This window comes from Chamaea fasciata, unplaced genomic scaffold (assembly GCF_029207755.1).
Source record: "Chamaea fasciata isolate MVZ Bird 193981 ecotype frontalis unplaced genomic scaffold, bChaFas1.0.hap1 SCAF_30, whole genome shotgun sequence".
Classification (NCBI taxonomy): domain Eukaryota; kingdom Metazoa; phylum Chordata; class Aves; order Passeriformes; family Sylviidae; genus Chamaea; species Chamaea fasciata.
In genome coordinates, this window is record NW_027094115.1 from 4,625,707 (window position 1) to 4,639,621 (window position 13,915).

Genomic DNA, 13,915 nt, shown 5'->3' on the forward strand with positions numbered 1-13,915 from the left:
ATCGGCTCCCAACGTGAAAGGCCCTAAATCCCGTGGATTTCCAAACCACCTGGCTCGTGTAAGCCGCTTCCTTCCTTAAATACGGACACACAATATGGAACATTAAGACTCCATCCCCAATCCCTGACCCTGCCTTCACTGGGAAGAACTGGGAGAGCAAAGTCCAGACCAGCTTTTGTTCCCTTTTGCCCCAGATCCGCTGCTCTGCTGTGAGATTCCACAGGCAGCTCCCAAAGAGGAGCCCATCCCTCCTGCCCAGCTCCTCGCCCAACCCATCCCCTGAAAAATGCAATATTCTCACTGGAGCTTTGCTCTTTCCCTGAAAATAAATGAGTCATTCCCAGCCAAAGGGCTCTTTGGGGCTCAAAAAGCCAAATTGTGAATAACCCTACGAGCCCAGAAGCAGAAGGACTGAAACAATACAAGCCTCCACCCCGCCCCCTCACTAAATCTACTACTGCTTTTTTTCAACATGGTTTAACAAATTCCCCAATATTTGCCCGGAAACTCCAACCCCTGGACAACTGAATGGAGATTTTACTGCCCATGTGCCTCTGATTACAATATATTACCACTAATGATAATTGTCTGGGTTATACTTATCTGTTTCTTTGGCTAACAAACTATAAAAGACCACCAGTGAAGATGTAATACAGTGCAGCTGTTGGAGAAAAAAAATAAATTAAAAAGCCTCTTTTTTTTTTTTTTTTTTCTAGGTCAGAGCAAAGTTGGGAGAGGCTTTGGGAGAGCTGGAAAACCTAACTGGAAATAAGAAGGGCTCCTCAAGGCAGCTTTCATTAATCTGGAACTTTTCTGCCAGAACCGGCACTGGGGTTTATCTGCCAGCAGGACAAGGGGAGGGAGGTGCAAGCTCTGCATTTCTCTCCTGCATCTCATTAGCCTCAAAATGGACCCTTGGGCTTCTCAGAAATGTTCCTGGCCAGGGATGCACCTACAAAGGGAAGAAGGAGGGAAGGGAAGAAGCATTTTTGTTCTCGGAGTGGGGATGAAGCTTCCCCAGCACGGAAGGTAAGCTGGTTAAAGGCACGCAGGGTGAAGCTTTGCAGGTGCCAAAGGGCAGGAAAAGGGAAAAAAAAAACCAAACCCTCTCATCTGCTAGGCCAATGGAAATTCAGGAAGTTGGAGAGAATTGCTGAGGTTGGAAAGCAGCCAGGAGGTCAGAGTAAACACCCTGGCATTGGACTGAGGACTGGGCAGATAACCGAGTGTCCCCAGTCAGGGAAACGTGGAATGGGCTGGGTGGGACCCGAAGGATCATCCAGATCCATCCCCTTCCACACCTTCCACTGCCCCATGTTGCTCTAAACTCGCCTTGGACGCTTCCAGAAATGGGGAATCCTCAGGGAATTCCATCCCAGCCTCTCCTCACCCTCACAGGCAGGAATTCCTTCCCAATGTCCCACCCAAATCTCCCCTTTTTCAGTTTGAAGCCATTCCCTGTGTCCTGTCCCTCCAGCCCTTGTCCCCAGTCCCTCTTCACCTCTCCTGGAGCCCCTTTAGTACTCTGAGGTCTCCCTGGAGCCTTTTCCTCTCTCACGCCCTGCATTCCCTAAAATTGGAGAGGTTTGGCCATGGGAATGTCCTGGTCACCCTGGCCTGGCACCATCCCTTGACTTGGAGCAGGCTCCTGTTCCCAAAATTGGAGAACAGCCCTCGGAGCACCTCCCACGAGCAAATGGAAATGGTTTTCTTGTCCTGAATTCACCACCCCGGGGTTTCAAACCCAAGGCAGGTTTGCAGGGGAAGGGATTGTCTTTCATTTCACCAACTAACACAAGCTGAGTGGAAGAAAAAAAGAAAAAAAAACCCACCCAGAATATCTCAGAAACACAAGTTCTTCCAATTTTAACAGAATGCTGGAAGAAAAAGTTAATGTATCTTTCATGAGGACAATCTAGATAATAAGCAACACAATTCCACAGCAAAAGGCTGAGATTTTTTTTTCCCTTTTTTTTTTTCTTTCTTCTTATTTTTTTTTCTCCCTGAAATAAGCAGGAATTTCTGGTGGTGGATAGAGGACCAAGGTAAAACTTGAGTCACCAAACGTCCCCCAGACAGGAACATGCTGTAACCTCAGGTGTTAAGTGATCCATGAGATTTTACTTTCAGATTTGGGCAGAAACAACAACTTCAGGGGGAAAAAAAAAAAAAAAAAAGGCAAAAAACCCCACAAAAACCTAAACCACGACAACCCCTCTGTGTGTCAAACCTAAACTGAAATTGTTATTCAGCAATTTGCAACACTTACTGTCATATTAAAGTAATTTCATTTTATTTTTTGCTCGCTGGCTCTGCTCCTGTAACAAAACAGCAAATCTCGGGATTTAAGGGGATATTTGGGGGAGAATTGAAGTTATCCTGAAAGGTTTGGGGGGTACAGCCTGTGACCCTGGAAAAGGTGGAAATTTCACAGGCCAGATGTGACAAAACTGTGAGATTTGGGTGTTTACTCATTTCCAACCTCGCTGGCTACAAAGGCTCTGCAATCTCTCCTCCTTTGCATGGAAATATTATTTATAAACATGCAGGAACTTTCACTTTCTCCTTTTTTTACTTAGGAAAATTTCCAAATGAAAGAAACTTTTGCTCAACCAGCCAATTTCTGACCCCTTCTGGATGATCTCCAGCTGGTTTTGTGCCTTCGCTGGAGCGAAGAGTTGGTAAAAACCAACACATAAACAGAGAGAAAGTTGAGTTATTCATCTTTTAGGGGTCCCTCCCAGCCCAGGATGCTCCATGATTTTATATCTCAAGAGTTCTTTATGCTACAGGTGGCCAAAAAGGTTAAAATTATGATGAATTAAGGTACCAAAGCCAGTGTGGCCAGCAGGACCAGGGCAGGATTGTCCCTCTGTGCAGTAGCTGATTTCCAGCCTCTCTCCAGGATCCACACCCCTAAAGCTCAGGATGAGGACAAACCCCACGAGATGATGGTTGGTACTCACTTTTTCAAAGGCTCTATGACCGTCTTTTGGATCTGATTCACCTGTGGAAAGCAAAAAAAGGGAGGACTGCACGTCAGGATTGTTGGAAAATCCCATCTGCACAAGGACGGGTTTGAACGGAGCCCACCACGGGATGGGGAGGGATCCTGAGCACAGCCACGATGGCCTTCAACCAAAAGAGAGGGAATTTCCCCCATGGGAGCTGAAATCCCAGCCAGAAGACTGAGATTCGAGAAACTCTTGTGGGAAAAGTCTCAGGGTGATGACAAAAAGGGAAAGAGGGGAGACACGAGGATTCTGGACAAGGGATGGAGGGACAGCACACAGGGAATGGCTTCCCACTGCCAGAGTACAGGGATAGATGGGATTTTGGGAAGGAATTCCTGGCTGGGAGGGTGAGGAGAGGCTGGGATGGAATTCCCAGAGGAGCTGCGGCTGCCCCTGGATCCCTGGAAGTGTCCAAGGCCAGGCTGGAGCACCCTGGAACAGTGGGAGGTGTCCCCTGCTCGTGGCAGGGGGTGGAATGGGATGGGTTCAAATCCCTCCCAACCCCAACCATTCCACGATTCCACGACCCCCCCAGCAGTCCCATTTTCCAGCCAAAGCCATTCCACCTTCTCCTGGTTGAAGGAGTCCATCCTCTTCATGGCCGTGTCGAAGGCCGTGACCATCTCGAGGAACGAGGGCTCCTGCTCACACAGGGGGTTGGCCAGCAGGTCCGAGGAGATCTTCACAGCAGACTTGGACATGGCTGAGGGAAAAGAAACCAGAGAGGGTCACATTTCCCACTGCCAGGCATCTCCACAGGGGCAAAAAAAACCCCATAAAAATCAGGGAGATGAGCCAGCCAGGAGGGGCTCAGCACAACCTTCCAGGGAGATGCTCGCAGGTGGCTGAGAGAAAAGCAAGGAAAAGGCACCAATTCATTCATGTAAACACCCAGAGAAGTGTTTTTATATAAGTTAATCTGAACCACTCCAGTGTGAGGCTTGTGATGCTGCCAGAAATAATCCCAGACTAACAAAAGCACTGTTCTCTTAAAAAAAAAAAAACAAAAAAAAAACAGAGATGGGGGTTTTTGTACATCTTCTCTCGACAGACTATTAAGTGTCACTCTCAGCCTCACTATAGCTCTTCCACGACGAGAAAAAATCACAGTCCATTAAGTCTTTCAAATGGCTTTATGAAAAAAAAAACCCAAGTATTTGAAGTGGATTTAGTGGGAAAGGACCAGACTGACAGGGCTGGGAGACGAGGTTTCTCTTTCCCTCTCCAAACACAAAGAGCAGGGACACAAGTTAAGCATTTTCCCCTCAATAAGTGTGAATTTTGTGCCTGTAGAGAACAAGCCATGGGGGGATATGAAGTCCCTACAGGCCCTGGGAGTGCCACCAAGAAATCCAGAAGCACCAGGTCATGCTGTGACTGAGCATTCCGTTTGTTTTCCATCAGGCACGTCCCTCTTTATCCAAACACTTGGTCTGCAAAGGGAAAATGTAATGACAGAACGGCTGCACAAATGAGTGAGAAATCAGGGAAGGTACAGAATGGAAAAAAAGACTAATAAAAAGGAAAGCATAAATACAAACAGGGATAAAATAGACCAAAAAAAAAAAAAAAGCCAGAGGTACTAAAAAAAAAAAAATGTTCTTTTTCCTCAGTGCTGGAAGTTATTCCAGTCAGAGATCACAAAGCCAGATGCTTGAGCCGTGCTATGGAGGAGCTTTGGAAAAAGCCTCCCTTTAGATATTAAAAGTTAAAAATCATCCGAATAATGGGGCTTAAGATCATAAATCAAGGGGTTAACCATTCTGTTTTAAAAGGTTACACACAATTATAACGGAGAGAGCTCAGAAGCTGCAGAGCCGGGGAGCTCAATGCAGAACGAGCCTCTCACTCCGGAATAACAAAGCTACCGTATCCATCTATTATCCAAACATTAAGGCTTTAGGCATTTAAACCTTTAAACAGATGGGATATAATCCATATGTGTGACCACATCTGAGGAGGGATTTGTGCCAGAACGGGACGAGAGTTAAGAATGGCAGAACTCCTTCGGCTGGAAGGGAAAATGAAGTTCTTCCTTCACAGGAAAGGATTGGAAGGGAACTGGAGGGAGGGAGTGGCAGGGTCAGGTTGGGAGGTTGGGAACTGGGGGGGGGGGGGGGTTGGGCATGTCCAGGGGGAATTTGGGTCAGGAATTTCCTCTGCATCACTGACATCACCTACAGAGAGCTGAAAAAGTGGGGTCTGAGAGTCCTGGGGCAGGGAGGAGAGGAGAGAGAAGGGGAAGAAGGAGGAGAAAGGACTGCCTGTCTCTCAGGGTGGCCTTCAGGAGGGTCTGCACTGCTCTTTTGCTCATTAAACATGTGAGACGTAGCTCCAATTAAAGGAATTTCAGATTTTAGAGTCCAGGAACAGCCAGAGAGCAAACCAGAGCCATGGGAACCCCGTGAGTTACCTGCACCTCATTCCAAAGGAGAGCTTTTACCTCCAGTTAAACAACATCCTCCTGCTCCTGAAGATGCTATTCTGTTTGGAAAGAGGGTGGGGAAGGGGGTGAGTGACCTCCAGCCACGGGACAGGGCGTGCTGCTAACACCCCATTCCCTGTTTGCTGGCAGGGCAGGGGAAGAGCCTCGCTGGGATATTTCCGTGCACAGGAATTGCTCTCCTCCTGAGCTGAGCTTTTTGGGAAGAAGGTGGAGACTTGAGCCACCAGTCCCACTTGGCCAGGGAGTGTTTGCAGGCAGGGAAGAACCAACCCCCTGAGCCTGGAGGAATGATGCAGGAGGACAAAACGCTGCCAGCCTCACCAGATTTGGGGGCTGGATGTTGGGAATGGGCACTGCCAGGTGAGGAGAGCCATCCTCAAGGATTGATCAGATCCACCTCCTTTTCCTTCAGCCCTCCCTCAGCAGGCTGTGTGCAGTCCCTCTCCCTCCACTCATCATCTCAAGCCTTTAAATGAGAAATCAGATCTTCCTGGCTCTGGCCAAGGCTCATTTGTGACTCTGCCATGTAACAGAACGGAAAAAGAAAGTCCTCCCACAGCTCCTCTGGGACTTGAAATGCTCCATATAAACAACGCCCACTGCAAGGGAGGGGAGGGGAATCCTTAACAGGGAAAAACTTACCAAGGATCCCAGAGTCCTTGGAAAGGGCAGTTTTCACCCTGGAAAAGTGTCCTGGGTGTCTGATGCTTTTCCCACCCTTCTCCCTAAGCTGGGAAGGGTGGGAGAGGACGGCAAGAGCCGGGATCTGTGTTTGTGTCAGGCACTATCCACACACACACACACAGGTGAGAGGCTGGATGATGGAAAGCCCCAAATCTGCCTCCTCCCCACTGCCCTGCCCCGCTGTGACCCCGATCCCAGGGGATGAGAGCTGGCCCAGGGCAGCCCACACCTGTTTGTGCTGGTGCCTCTGCCTTGGCTGCGGAGCTGTGGGGGCCAAGCAGGGACTGCTCCAAACCACACGCCGGGAAAAACCATCTGGGTTTGGAACAGCTCTTTGCTGCAGGTTCCTTGCTCTGCTCAGGATCCAACAAACACGGCTCCCAGTCCCCCTCCACTGGATCCCTCTGTGGGCACAGCAGATTCCAACCAGAGGGATGCGAAGGGAGCTGGGACATGGGACAGGACACCTGCGAGGGCAGATGTCAGTCACCCCAAACGCGCAGGCAGAGCCCTTTATTGCTTCCTCCATCGCCCACTGCCACCAGGGGAAGCCAAAACGAGCAGACACCGAGGGAATGAGTTGGGTTATTCCTGAAGGAGAGCTGCCAGGTCAGCATTTCCCACGGGAAACACGGCCAGCTGTGTCCAGCTGTGCCCTGCAGACCCCCCCAGACCCATCCCACCTTCCTGGGGCTCCAGAGAGGGAGGTGAAAGGAGGACTGAAGGCTCAGCTGGAGCTGCTCCTGCTGGACAATCTGAAACCTGGAATAACGACTCCTGGATTTTTTTCAGTGGCAGGAATTGAGGCAGAGAAAGGGACTTGTCCAAGGCCACAGAGCTGAGGAGACAGGGACTGAGCCCGCAGCACTCCCTGTGTTCCCTGGGCTGAGCTGCTGCTCGCAGCCCTCTCGCAGATGGCCTTGTAACTAAGCAAACTGAGTGGGACTGAGCTCTGGATTTGTTTTCCAGACTTGTCACACATTACTCATGTGATCTCGAGAAAAGTCACTTCATCTCTCTGTGGCCAAGTTCACAGTCTATGTATCCTCCAGTCACTTACCCAAATCTGCATCTGTGCTTTTCTTCATATCCTTCTGAAGTTTTTTGGTCTGATCTTCCAATCTGAAAGATGGGGAGAAAGAAGGCAAAGTCGGAATCTTGGAAAGAAAGGAACCCGAGTGTATCATACGTGCAACAAATCATTTACGGGCTGAATATGCTGGCTTCTGGTGGGAGTTAAAAATATCCAGGCAAGGCTCGATGAAGTTCAGTGCAGCTCAACCCTTTCGGGTTGTTTTCAGATGGTTTTTAACCTTTTCAAGTTGGTGATCTCTTATTCATAGTTCGCATATTTCCTGAAAGTTCTCACACTTAGCACAAATGGTAAAGCCAAATGCTTCCAGATGATCCCTGTGAGCTCCTGTGACACGAGGCAGGATGGCAAAGCCACTCCTGGTCCTCCGAGGTGCTGGGCTCTTCGGGGACCCCGCAGTTTTTCCTGGCAATTTTACGCATTTTTCTTTTCAAAAGCTGCCAGGATCTGCAACCCCACTGCAAATACTTCTGAGGGACACCTTTGAACACTCAGAGAAACCCTGAAGAATTGGAAATTACAGGGCAGAGAGGGATTTGCTCACTGGGAAGAGCATCCCTGGCTAAAAATTCCCTGGGAAGATGCAATGAGAGGAGGGAAGCACGCGGCCGGTCCTGTCCGACCAGTGTGGTTGATACTCACTGCTGCAGCTTCCCATATTCCCTTTCAAAGTCTCTCTCCACCTGTGGAAAGAAGAGATGGAAATCAGCTTCAGGGCACTGCAGGGCAGCCTGGAGAGTGCAGGGAAAGTTGCCCCTGGGAAATGCCAAGCTGAGCCCAGCACAAGCTGCAGCTTCAATGGGAGTTACACCTCAAAAGTGAAGGAAGTCTCGGGGGTTTTGAGCCCCAGACTCTCTTGGAGCTGGCACCAAACACGTTCAGCTTGAGCCAAGGATGTGCTCCAGGATATGGACTGGGAGCTGATGGGATAAATGGGAATGCTGTAAAAGCAGGGAGGTCGCATCCTAGCATGGCTCAGTGCTGGGGGACGAGCTAGTGTTCTCTCCCCAAAACTGAGGGGAGCTGCTTCTCCTCCAGCCCCGTTAAGGACCCCGAGGTGGGTCTGGCTGTTTCCTCCTTCCTCCTCCTCAACAGGATGGTGAAATTCCCCCCCAAACCACCAGTGAGCCCTGCCACCTCTGCATTATTCACCCCCTCCATACACTCCTTACCCCCACAACAGTTCCTTCCCATGAAACTCTTGGGCTGGAGCACAACCCCAGTGAACTGTGACACCTCCAAAAAGGGAGGGGAACCCTGAGCTCCGAGCTCAGAGCTCCAGCCCAGCCTTCTCCCGATGCTACCTCAGTGCCTGCTCCCTCCTACTTGCTAGCTGGCAGCAAACCTCCAGTGATAGGAGATATTTTAAGGAACTTTCTTTCCATGCTGACTGTTTTAACACACTTAAAACATTCATTCCACACCTCGTCAACCAGAGAAGCAAATGGATTTCAATTGACCAGCCAAGAGTAAATCCGGGCGCGTTTGTTGTCATGGGATCAGCGCTGGGTTCAGTTGTGTTGTCAAGCTCCTGTGCTATTAAGGAAATGCGGAGTGCTGGGAGCAGCCAGGACTAGAAGGATCCAAAGGGTTCGCTCCAATTCCTCCTGCTGGCCCCGGGATTTCAATCCCAGGCTTGATGCGGCACCACAACGTTTAATGGGGACGTTTTGCTTTTCAAGCAGGATCGCCGTTAAAAGCTTGGCTGGGGGGGAGGGTGGGTTTAAAGATGGAGCTCGTTTTTCTTAAAAATCTCCTTTTTTTCAACATCTTTTTGGGCTGCACTTGAACTCCAGCAGCCTGATCCCAGCTCAGGCTGGGACCAGCCACATTCCAGCCCCATCCCAGCGCCCAGCTGTCCGCACCATCCGCTCCCACCATCCGGGGGACGCGAGCTGGGCTCTCTCTCCCCCCACCACGGGCTTCAAAAAACCCCTCCCCGGAGCTCCAGCTCCCTTTTCGTGCTGCTAAAATTGGGCTCTGGAGAGAACAGACACGGAGCAGTGTGGGGGCAGCTCACACGACTTGTGCCTGGCGTTCGGGGAGCCGCAGAAATCCGCGGCAGCTGGCGCCCCGCAGGTCAGGTAACCAGCACATAGTAAAAAACTCACCCTCCATCCCCGTGCCTGTTCCGGCTGCTAAAATATCCAGGGAGAGTATTGCACTCTATTTATAGGCCTTAGGTGTGAATTGTTTTGGTTGCAAACCGCACAGGGTCGGGCACGACTCAAAAAAAAATGTTCCCCCCCTCCTCTGCTTTGAAAGGCTGGGGGTGTCATTCCCTTAGCGTTCCCTCTCCGTGTTTAGGAGGATCTGCTCAGCAACCGATTCCTCCAAAAGCTGGAGGGTTTGGCTGTGCAATACCTGCAAACATTCAGGGTTTCTGAGCCTTTTTTTTTTTTTTTGCCGTCAGATTCACCCGTTTCTGTGCAATAGGCAAAAGGCATCGTTGCTAAACGGGTACGGAGCAGCTCCCAGGGCCTAAAGGGGCTCCAGGAGAGCTGGAGAGGGACTGGGGACAAGGGATGGAGGGACAGGACCCAGGGAATGGCTCCCCACTGCCAGAGGGGATTTTTTTGAGAAGGATTTCCTCCCTGTGAGGGTGCTGAGGGGCTGGGATGGAATTCCCAGGGAAGCTGTGGCTGTCCCTGGATCCCTGGACGTGCCCAAGGCCAGGTTGGAGCACCCTGGGATAGTGAAAGGCGCTCCTTTCCTCCACGGCAGGGGGTGGAGCAAGATGAATTTAAAGCTCCCTTCCCACCCAAACCACTGTGGGATTTCAGGATTCATTCCATAAAGGCAAATCCTCCCTACCCTGTGAGACCCTCTGGGTGCTGTGGAACCCCCAAAACCTCGTGAGCTCCCCCAAAACCCCCATCCCAGTGCCGGAGCAGGATCCACACGGGATCGAGGTGACTCCACGCAGAGACACTTCAGCTGCCCAGCCTGACTCACATCCCCAGCCCCATCTCAGAGACAGCTGCCCATGGATTGCTCTTATTTTTCACGCCCACAGGCAGCAACTGGCTCCCAGTCCCCACAGTCTGCGAGCTCACGGAGCCTCCCAGCCACGGCTGGAGCCCGGATATCCCGCACAAAACAGCTCCCAGGAGCTCTGGAGAGGGAAAACGCTGCTCTCACGTGCTCCCACCCAGCAGAGTCACAGGCAGAGCCCTGCAAGGAGGACAAGCTGGGAACGTTTTGCAGAGCACACAGTAATTCCCACTCCCAGTAGCTATCCGTGGTCACATGCAGCCGACAGAGGAGAGGATTATCACGTTAAGAGTAACGAGAACAAGAAGTACAGGCAAGAAAATTACAATATCCTGAAGGGAAGTTTCCGTATTATTAAAATAATCCCGCTGCTCCGCAGCCTCTTTCTGAAAACTCCAAATCAAACCGTGCTCTCTGCATTGAACCTTTTTTTTTTTTTTCTTTCTCCCAGGCACAGGGGCTGGGTAATGCAAAAATCGCTCGTCTCGGGGTTTTTATTTAAATCTACATCACGAGCGACGAGCTCTGGAAAGCTTTGAAATGAAACAACGTTCTCTCCTTCACCCCGTTCTTTATTTTTTGTTTGCAAACACTGGGCCTCCCACCTGTGATCAGATCCCTCCTGCTTGAAGGGCAGGATCATCATCACCACCACCAGCGTGGTGATGAGGCAATGGAGCAAGATTGAAGGCAACACTACAAAGAGATGGAAATAAGGGACTGTCAGGAGCCTTCTTATCCCCCTGGGGCTCATGTTTTTTCCTGGAGGAGGAAGATGAGCTGATTTCTGCATCTTCCAGTGGTCTCAGCCTCTTTGTGGATCTTGGGGAAAAGAGGGAAGTGTGTGTTTCCTTCTCCCTCTTCTCCAAAAAAAAAAAAATTAAATTAAAAGGCACCCATAGAATTAGGCCGTGAATTCTGTTCTGAGATGGAATTTCTGCGGAGCTTTTGCCACCCCATCAAGAATTTCAAGGTAAGTCCTATGAGTGAATATTCTGAGGCAGAGCTGCAGCGTGCAGGTGGATCTGGGATGTCACAGTCTCCACCCAGCAAGACCTCCACATCCCCATCCTGCGAGAAAGCCTCCCAGAAAAGTGGCAAAGGGAAAAAGCAGAGACCAGTTTGGCCAGAAAAGACTGAAGGAAGAGAGTGAAAACGAGCACAATGCTTTAACTGCCATCACTTGAATCCGCCCCACCATCCCCACGACATTTCCTCCATTGTTTTGGGAATTCCAGCTCGCTGGTGGAGCCCAGTGGAAAGGTGCTGAGGGCCACAGCTGCACTGGAATCCTGCTGCTCACGGAGCTCCTCCGGCCGACATCCCTGGGGAAGGCAGAGCTGCTGGGATGAGTCAAGGAAAGGAGGTTTGGCAGCTCAGGTCTCCCCTCCCTGCCAAGCTGACTCAGGCCAGCGAGGAGGAGGAGGAGGGCGAGTGGTCTGAGTCAGCCCAGGCCAGGGGAAGCAGAGAAGGAGGGAAGCAGGGAGGGAGAGACGGGATAAAACCTCGCCGGCCCCATCCCGAGCGGCCCGCGGCCATGCAGGGCTGGCTCTGCTCCCTGGCTCCCTGCCTGCTTGGATCATCCCAATCCCGGTGAAGGGCAGGGAACAACCTCGGGGGGACACAGGTGAACTTCAGCTGCAGCTGCAGGAGAGCCGGGGAGACGAGACAGCTCCGATGGCAGCGCAGCCTCTGCTGGGAGCCGAGCTGTCCCGAGGGAGGGGAGAACGTCCCTGCCGTAAGAGGCTTCGTGGCCGAGCAATAAACATGGAGAGATATAATTCTAACAGGTTTAACTCCTATCACTGGGCATTAGTTTAATTGGGCCGTGGGCCCGTGGCCCTGCTGACAGCAGGTCCCTTCTCTGAGCATTAGATCCTCCCAGCCGGCTCCCGGAGCCCGGTGACAGCTGCTCTTTTCAGGCAAGAGGAGGGGAGAGATTATGCTGTCTGGAATTGGATTTGCCCAGGTTAAGGTGGAAACAAAGCACAGCCACGTCTGGGGAGGGGGAGATCACCTCAGTTCACCAGCTGATATTTTCTACCGGGGTTTCCTTCTCCCTCAAGAGCTAAACTGTGGCTGACACCGTGCCCTTCTCCAAAGGATCACAAGCGAGTGGGCACGGGGAGTCATGACTAATTCCTCGGCAGCCCAGGCAAATTGCTTTTCAGGACTTACTCCTGGCCTAGATCTGACACCAGCCCCAGCATGGAGACAACAAAAAAGCCGCTCTGGCTCGCTGAGCCTCTCAGCAAAGCCACCCCTCTCTCAACTCCAGTCCCAGGCCTCACTGAGAGCCAAAGTTACATCCTAACAAATGCTGGGGGGTTTTTTTTGTTGTTTTTTTTTTTAATCCTTCCCCTTCACCATCCTCTTTTGTGGTCCGGTCTCTGTGAGTGGGAGATCCCCTACCCACAACCACTTCCCTTCCGATGGGCTTGGGATGCAGCCCTGGAGATGCCACACCTTCCCACTTCCTGCAGCGGGCTCTGGAGCCCAACATCTGGAATATCCCAGCCCTTGGCTGCTGCTGCTGCTGTTCCTGCACAGATGGAGCGTCTCAGCCTGCAACTGGGAGGTAAATTTGGGGGCCTGCAGCTCAAAGCAACCCCATCCCTTCCACACCACGGCATGGAATGCCTGATCCCGGGGGATATCCGTGGTTTCCTGCCGTTTGTTGTGCTTTGATGAGCTGCGCTCTTCAAAGTTCCAAAGGTTTTGGGCTTCCTGTTTTCTGCTTCCCCTGTATCTGGTGCCTGGAGAGCAACACCACCACCACCATCATCATCATCATTATCATGATCATCATCCCAGGGCAAGTGGAAGCCTTTCAGAAATCAGCTTCCAGCTTTGTTGACACAAAATCTTGTTCCTGCGGAGCCGAGGAAGGAAGGAAGGAAAAGGAAAAGGGCTGGAAAGGCTCTGGGTGCTGAATGAACCTCTGCCTGCCGGATATTCTGAGCTGTTCTATTTAATACACACACATGTATATATAAGCAAAGGCTGCCAACTGCTTCAGAACAGCACATTCCAGCAGCTCCGGGGAAGGGAAGATCTCAAAGGTGCCGCCGCTCATCTGCAGGGAGCCTGAGCTCAGGGACGGCTGATTTTAGGGGAGAAAAACCTCCCCCAACAGCAAAAGCAGCAGGAGGGGAGGAAAACCAGCAAGGAAATCGAATATATTCACCTGGGATGTGAGAATGGGTGGGCTGGAGACGCCCAGCAGAGCTGACCAAGACACCCAGAGCTGCAGAGCAGCTGGTCCTTGCCCCAGCCTGGAAGGACATCGGCGTTGGGAGCACTGGGAAAGGCAAAATGCGGTGGAGCAAGGAATGTGGAGGCTCCTGACACGAGCTGGGAGACGTGTGAAGAGCTGAGGCTGGGCTGCCTCACCTGAGGGATCACAGGCAGCAGCACCTCGCTGGTGGATGGCCAGCCCCTGGAAAAAGGCAGCCGAAAACACGGAAAAACCGCGGAGGAATTTTTACCAGTCCTCGCCTTCGCCGCTTGCCTGGCTGAAATTCTGTTCTGACAGTTTGGAGCCGTTACAGAAAATTGCTGCTCCACGGCAGCAGACAACCACCAAAATCCTTTAAAATAAAACATGACAATCAAGCCTTGAAGGGAGTGGTGGGATTAGCCCTCTGCCTCCAGGGAAAATGTCATGTCCCAAGGAGAAACTGC

The 13,915-nt window shown here is 51.3% G+C and overlaps 1 protein-coding gene across 1 annotated transcript in view; it reads right to left on the reverse strand.

The window, feature by feature from the left end:
* The window catches only part of LOC136302688 (bridging integrator 3), a 41,534-nt gene that overhangs the window by 15,613 nt on the left and 12,006 nt on the right, over positions 1 to 13,915 (reverse strand). The window contains exons 3-6 of the mRNA XM_066206180.1: positions 7,880 to 7,920; positions 7,205 to 7,266; positions 3,581 to 3,717; positions 2,967 to 3,007 (exon numbers count right to left, since the gene is read on the reverse strand). Of these exons, the coding sequence (XP_066062277.1) occupies positions 2,967 to 3,007; positions 3,581 to 3,717; positions 7,205 to 7,266; positions 7,880 to 7,920 (281 nt within the window). The remainder of the gene's footprint in view (positions 1 to 2,966; positions 3,008 to 3,580; positions 3,718 to 7,204; positions 7,267 to 7,879; positions 7,921 to 13,915) is intronic.